This window comes from Homalodisca vitripennis, chromosome 7, assembly GCF_021130785.1.
Source record: "Homalodisca vitripennis isolate AUS2020 chromosome 7, UT_GWSS_2.1, whole genome shotgun sequence".
Classification (NCBI taxonomy): domain Eukaryota; kingdom Metazoa; phylum Arthropoda; class Insecta; order Hemiptera; family Cicadellidae; genus Homalodisca; species Homalodisca vitripennis.
This window is the reverse complement of record NC_060213.1, coordinates 24760667-24767740: the sequence shown is the minus strand read 5'-3', so window position 1 is coordinate 24767740 and position 7074 is coordinate 24760667. Positions and strand designations below refer to the sequence as shown.

The 7074-nt window shown below is 34.0% G+C and overlaps 1 protein-coding gene across 1 annotated transcript in view; it reads left to right on the top strand.

Annotated features, from left to right (window-relative positions):
* Nucleotides 1-177: 177 nt before the first annotated feature.
* Nucleotides 178-7074, top strand: part of LOC124367024 (probable E3 ubiquitin-protein ligase HERC1) — a 115273-nt gene continuing 108376 nt past the window's right edge. The window contains 4 exon segments of the mRNA XM_046823705.1: nucleotides 178-333; nucleotides 1160-1336; nucleotides 2725-2963; nucleotides 5428-5613. Of these exon segments, the coding sequence (XP_046679661.1) occupies nucleotides 1183-1336; nucleotides 2725-2963; nucleotides 5428-5613 (579 nt within the window). The 5' untranslated portion in view covers nucleotides 178-333; nucleotides 1160-1182.

The window sequence follows — 7074 nt, the reverse complement described above, 5'->3', positions numbered from 1 at the left end:
GGGGGGGGGGGGGGGTGACTCTGCTACTCTAATATTTGATAACAAACATGTTCACATTTGGAAATCTGAAGATCAAAATTCTCCTTGAACTATGGATTTTTACCATTGCCTATCCTGTATGAAAACCTCTATCTGAAGTGAAATTTTCCTAGGTCAAGACACAGAGCTACGCCGGTGTTGAAGGAGAGACTCGTGGGGAGACTTGTGACTCTCAGCTGATTCCTGAACATACCCCTACAGGGTCTCAAGCTCTGCTGGAGATAGCAGTCCGCTCAGGGTTATCTCTCATCTTCGCCTTGCTGCGTCAGAGTTGGGGAGATACCGGAATCTCAGGTTGGCATTGGGACTGTCCAGTTGGTCTGGTTTATTTTTAGTGTACAGTAGTTTTGTTATTTAGCATTATTGACCAGTGTTTAATAAAAATGTCAGCACATTAAGAGGTGGTACCCACAACAAACCGGGATAGCATTGCCGTGGGTGAAGCTTGTGCAGTACGCATTTCTGCTGCTAGGTGTGTATAGCACAACTCATAGCCAGTTCAGTGCCGCCTGTATTGTCAATCTGGCTTGTTCCTTTCATGTGCAGTGATTGTTTTTGTTTTGTTTTTTTTTAAGACGGCAAGTTTAAGTAACAACGTGCAGCTGTGAAATTTTGTTTTCTGATTGGTAAACATGCTACTGAAACTGTTTTAATGTTTAAAATAGCTTTCGAAGATGACGCTATGCAAAAAACTTAAGTGTACAAGTGGTTTGCTTGATTTATAAATGGCGACATAACGATTAATGACAACCATAATCGAAAAAATTTGAGTGAGAGAAATAGTTGTCAGCCATTTCTAAAAATGAATACAAAAAGTGCTTTAAACAGTGGAAACACTGGTGGGACAAATGTATTAGTTGTAACGGAGAGTATTTTGAAGAAAACATGATTTGTTCACACAAAATTGAAAATACATAGTTTTTCAAAAATAATTGTGGTTTCTTTTGGAAACCCCCTCATATAATCATTTATTTCCACTTCACTAAATATTTCATCAATAAATTCTATTCAAATTCAATTAAATATTGAAGCAAATATGAGTATTTTGACTAGTCAACTGCATCTGTGCAAGGCTCTTTTGTAAGTTATCAAAACTATAATAGCTCTGTTGTCACCACAGGAGGCCCCAACATCTGCTGTGAAATGCTGACCAGTGCCTTGACCGTGGTGAGAAGTCTGCCTCCTTTGTCCTTGGCCAACGAGAACCACATTTCTGGACTGGGCGCAGAGACCCTTTCCCAGGTGGCGGAGTTCCTTACTCAAATGGCTGTGCCTTCATCAGGCGCAAACATCAAAGGTTAATGAAGGAAAACGCACATATAATTTTATCTTTTTTAGATCCAGAGAAAACAGTTATAGAAATTCTCTAAGCAAATTCAGTTCATGATTAAAAGATTATCTCACATTTCTTTCTTGATAACTCGATTTTATTTTGTGATATGATTTTTATTCTCACTTTTTTGTAAATTGCATATAAATATAAAAAAATTTCTTAATATCGTGTGCATCCTCAAGAAGGATTTATACTTTGGATTTTTTAGCTCTTTAAAAAATTTTCAACCAGATTTGGTGAAATTCCATACTAAGTTTTAAGCTTTAGTTTACAAACCGTATAAAAGCTCATTAAGGTTGTGGAGTAGACTTTTGATTTGGTGAATATTTATTATATTAATTTTAAATCCTTTTTAAAATAATCTCTAAGTACAAAAAAATAAAGTTTTTTTTTATCACATGAAATTACAGGATACACATAAAGTAAACAATTTATACAACTTTGTAATCAGTTTTTAAATAAACTGCTGAAGATTGAAATGTGCAAATTTTGCAATACGTACATGAGTTATAAATTTAGAGATTGACATGTATTTATTCATTTGTGACTTAAGAAAATTAAATATGTTTGTATTTAAGAAAACTACATATGTTAAAATATATTTTTTTTAAGTCACTTTCTGAAGCTATAATTTATGGATATATTGTAAAAATTCCCACTTTTATTTTCAGTTATTATTTGATTATGAAATTGCTTTCTTTAAATTCTTGTAAATCTTGTGGTCTGATCAAAAGAACTTTTTGTTATTTTTATTCAGAGAATTTATTTTAATAGACTACAAATTTAATATAAATAAATATTTTCTAAACGCAAAATTAAAAGAATCAATAAGAGAGTTTTGATAGGGTAGGAAGATCATTAATGGCTTTACCAAATAGGAAGATTGATGAAATCTTCATCATCTTGACTTATAGATATTAAATTGTAACTTAAATGGAATATTTCGTACTCACTGAGCGCATTATTATTTACAGAACAAGACATTACGATCCTATGATTGTGTAGAATGTTAGAAATGGAAGGAGAAAGGTCAACTATTATACAACACATTACGAAAGTACTTTATCAACACATGGGTGATTACTGCAATGAGGCTTCACCTTGCTACTTAATTATTTCCATCAAAAAACTTTTTATCTACATACTCATTAAGAGATTAGAAAATTTTGATTTGGTTACTTACTGAAGCTATAATATACTATTGTATTTTAGTTCTCATCATTTAGTTTAATTTTATGGACATTTTACTAAAACAATTATTAACCTTATGCATTTAATGGGGGGAAATGTGCAATTTTAGTATTCATATGACATTCTTGATCCTATTGGACTTTATCACACCGGGAATTCAGGTCAGCTGTTAGCCAGTGAGCTACTGTTGGGGCTCGCCGTACAGAGGGGTTCTCTGCGCCACCTGCTGGAGTGGGTCCGCATGGCACTGGAAAGCGGAGGAAACATCGGTACTCAAGAGTTCCTCACCATTCTGCGCCAGATGAGGGCCATCACCGCCAGCGGCTCACAAAACTTCCTCTACACCGTCTCCCAACCCACACTGCCTCTCTACAAAGCTGCCATCATGCTCACCGATGAGGTATGTGCCAAATCATACGGGGCCAGAAAACTTAAGTATTATATCAGACTGCTGCAAATATATGTTATTCGAATATTTCAATTTTGTCTTGCAATAATTATTAATAAATTTAATGATTTAACTGTGATAGTTTTAATAATAATTGTATTGCAAAGTCAAGGTCACTTCACTTCTAAAGGTGTATTGTTTCTTTTTTTGACCTTACATCATGGAAACACCACACCAGAAAAAAATGTATTTTTAGTTTTTAATTTTCTAGTGGCTCCTTTTTTAAACTCACTTTGATAAATATACTTTTTGAGATCTCCAGGAAGTTTATTGATCTGTGGTGGTAAATACGTATACATCACTGTTCTACATAATTTGCTGCAATAGTTGTAACTATCTTATGTCTCATACTGGTGGATACCTGTCTTGAGTGACAAAAACAACTACTTCATAGACAAAGACAAAGGAGGTAAGATAATTTCATTAATGGAGGGTTCCGGAAGCTTCACTGTATGATTTTAACTTCAGTGTGATTCTCATTGCATTCTAATTAATCCAAAATACTACGACTTTTTATACACATCTTTCCTAAAGCGTTATTCCTTAAGCCAAATGATGATATTCATGGTCAAAACCATGAATATCATCATGCTATTCTGAGAATCTCAGGAACACATATCATTTAGTTTAAATGACGTAAGCAAATTGAACGTGATTAGTTTAACTATGATTTCCTCTTACTCACTGCCTAGATTGGTCAGGAATAGGGCATTTACTGTATCGTTCATGAGAGAGGCACTTGTGTTTGTGATGGTTGATAGGATATAAAGACTTTGAAACCCAATCCACAAGATTCATGATGTCCTCTCTTTAATTCGTCCTATTTGGTTCACTTGTTCCGATAATAGTAGACTTCAACTCCTCCCTCATTTTTTGAACTCTTCCGAAGGTAATACACCCTTCTGCCGACTATGAGTCATCCCATGCATGTGAGTGACTAAGGCACATATTCGGGAGTTGTGCAGGTTCTCCGACCTTAAATTGAGGAGCTCTATTGTGTTATGGCACTTTGTTTTGGTATTGAATCATTGCAATCTTACGCAATAAAAGCTCATTGTTGCCTGAGATTGGCATACTTTTTTAGCTTTACACAATTAAAACCAAGTATCAGATAATTAAATAATAGTTATATCACCTTCAGATGATGAAATGGACACAAAAATCACCATTCTCTTATGCCTTCTATTCCTGCTTATTGTCTTCAACTTGATGCTCCAACATTCTTGGATCAAAACTACTCATTCTCCAATGCATTCTACACCACAATTTAAAGGAACTGGTATTTGATGCTTCACTACAATATGTGCCTTTCTATCTTCTACGGTCATACTGACCAGGTCAAAGGACTTTCAGTTTTACATCAACCAAGGCAAGGAACAGTTCCAGATCTAGATGTTTTCATTGGGACTACAATTTGACTCTTCCAGTACTAGAGATTCAACCTCATTCTACTTATTCATTGGTTTTGCCCTCTGCCATCCATTTTCTCAGGGAAGCAAGAAATCAGGCTACTCATCTGTGAGGAATTTTAGTTTCTTCAGCATTACAAGGCTTTTGTGGTGCATCCAATTCAATGTCAGTCATCACCTACCACAACACCTTCAGACTCCCATTCATGTTAGCCTTCCACCAATAGCCTTCCTCTGGTCTAAACCCTCCGTGGACACACCTAAACTCCCTTAGCACATCTGAAGGTGTGAGAATATACTCATGGTTCTTCAACTATATTCTAACGATTTTCAATCACTACTTTAGCATATCAAGACTGTTCACCAACAGTTATTTCTGCTAATTTAAATTCCTCTTGTGAAGCTGCTTTAAGCTTTATTATTTCAATAATAAATCAAGTTTTATGTTTCTGTGCAGAAAATGTTGTGTGATATTCAATAACAAAGTGTCTAAAAAGACACAGCATTGTAAAAAAATGAGTCTACATCTTTTTTAACATATGTACACACCAGATTCAACGGATTGATAGTACAAACATTAAATACAAAAATTACTCAAAGTTCTGTAACCTGTGACCAAATAGGTGAATTTTTAAATCTTTTTAAACAGACAAGTTCCATCTATTATTCATGTTAAATTTTATTCTATAATATTGCTGTAATTAAAAAAATTCTGTTCTATTTGTGTACGATAATGCATTATTTTGAGACAGCATCATTGGTAATAATGAGGCTAGTGAATCGTTATCTGCAAACCCTAAACTATGAACAGTTGACTGACGTCTACTTGTCCCAAACAATTAACTATCTCATGTATAGTGGTTTATTGCCTTCTATTTACCGTTATGCTACCCTAAATTGTAATTTTAATTTTTTGTACAGTGTTCGCTGAACCGTGCGAAGTATTACTTATGAACCGTAAACTATTCTTGATGACTAGACTAGTAATAAATGACATTCATTTGCAGTTGGTGAGGCTGGCATGTGACTATACGCATTGCGAAGGCGAGGCTTGTACCACAGAGTCGGCACTGCCTCAAGAGAAGTGTGAGGTCTACGTGTGGGGCAGCAACACCTCCCACCAGCTAGCCAAGAAAAACCAGGAAAAGATATTGGTTCCCAAACTGGCTCGGGCTTTCCAGAACGTCCAACAGGTAGTTTTCACTGTTACGGAATTTTAGTTGACAGAAATAGTTCTGGAATATTGTAGTGTGAGATTCATTGTGTCTTTTAGTACTTCTAGTATTCAGTGTAATACTGGCGTTTAACATCATTCTAATGCTAGACTATTGCCTATAGGTGTTAAAAATAAACCAAATTGTTGTGAAGATATATTAATTGATTAATTAATAGTCACCCAGTCTTGTTGCTTACATTTTCACTTGCAACTAACCACTTAGGCTACACTGGTTCCTCCATATATAATTTAAACAATGAGTACAGTTAATGAACAACAAAAATTTAAAATAATTAAGTGCTAAGCCCTTCCCACGCCGTAGACGGATATATTAGAATGGTAGACTTTTCAGTTTAATTACATTTTACGATGAAATAGAAATTTATTTGATATAAACAGTTTTGTTTTATAAATAGTTCTTTTTTTATTTTTATCAATAAATACACTAATTTTTGGAAAAAATGTCCTGTTTTATACTTGTTTTTGCTTTTACCTTTTATAATTTAGTTATAATCAAAATTAGCTTTGAACTTAAAGAAACAAACAAAATTGTTTTACTTGACTTGGCGTTATAAGAAAGGATTTATTAGTAGCGTGCGAATGGTTGACTTACAATGGGAGTTACACAATAAAAGGATCAAAAGTTTATTTAGTTGTTGAAATACGTTTCATTAAATTTTTATATAGCAAGAGTTCTCAGAGGTAGATGGTCGTGTTGCTGGCTCGACAAAATATTAGATGAGGGCTTTATTTATTAATAGTAAGCTCAGTCAATTATAGCCAATTGTTGAAATAGTTAAAATTGATAAAAATATTCAAGATATTAAGTAAAGATTAAAGTGCTTGTAAACAAGTTGAATTAAAGTTTGAAATTTCTTGAAATACAAGGAATTGATCAATAGTTAAAGTTTTCTTTTTTTATGATTTTAAAGTTCAAAATGGAAGGTGTTGGCAAATACAAAGTCTGTCTCACCACTTGTGTCTTCTGACTTGACGTGGGGCTCAATGCTTAAAAAAGGGAATACTTAAAAACTAAAAATGGTTAGTACAGTTTAGGTTGAGAAAAGATTTAATTAAAGTTTAAGAAATTATTTACTGGGAATGGTATCCAAAACTAGTTATCACTGTCTTCTCCTGCCGCTCTTTGTGGTAGTTGAAAAGGGAGTGATAATTCAGGAAATGGCAAAATAATTAATTAGTTCAAAAATGAGGACAAGAAATTATACTTGTGAATAAATTTCTTCTTTCTTGATGCTTACTTTACTGCACTGTAACTTGTTAGTAAGGAGAGACAAATTTATAATTCTTAAATATTAAATAGATTGAAATTTTATTTAATGCTCTCCTGGTCGATGTGCTTTTGGCGCTATCGTGCTTAATTGATTGCGCCACTCCATCACGGGAAATTACACTTGGGTTCTTATTATTTTAACAACTC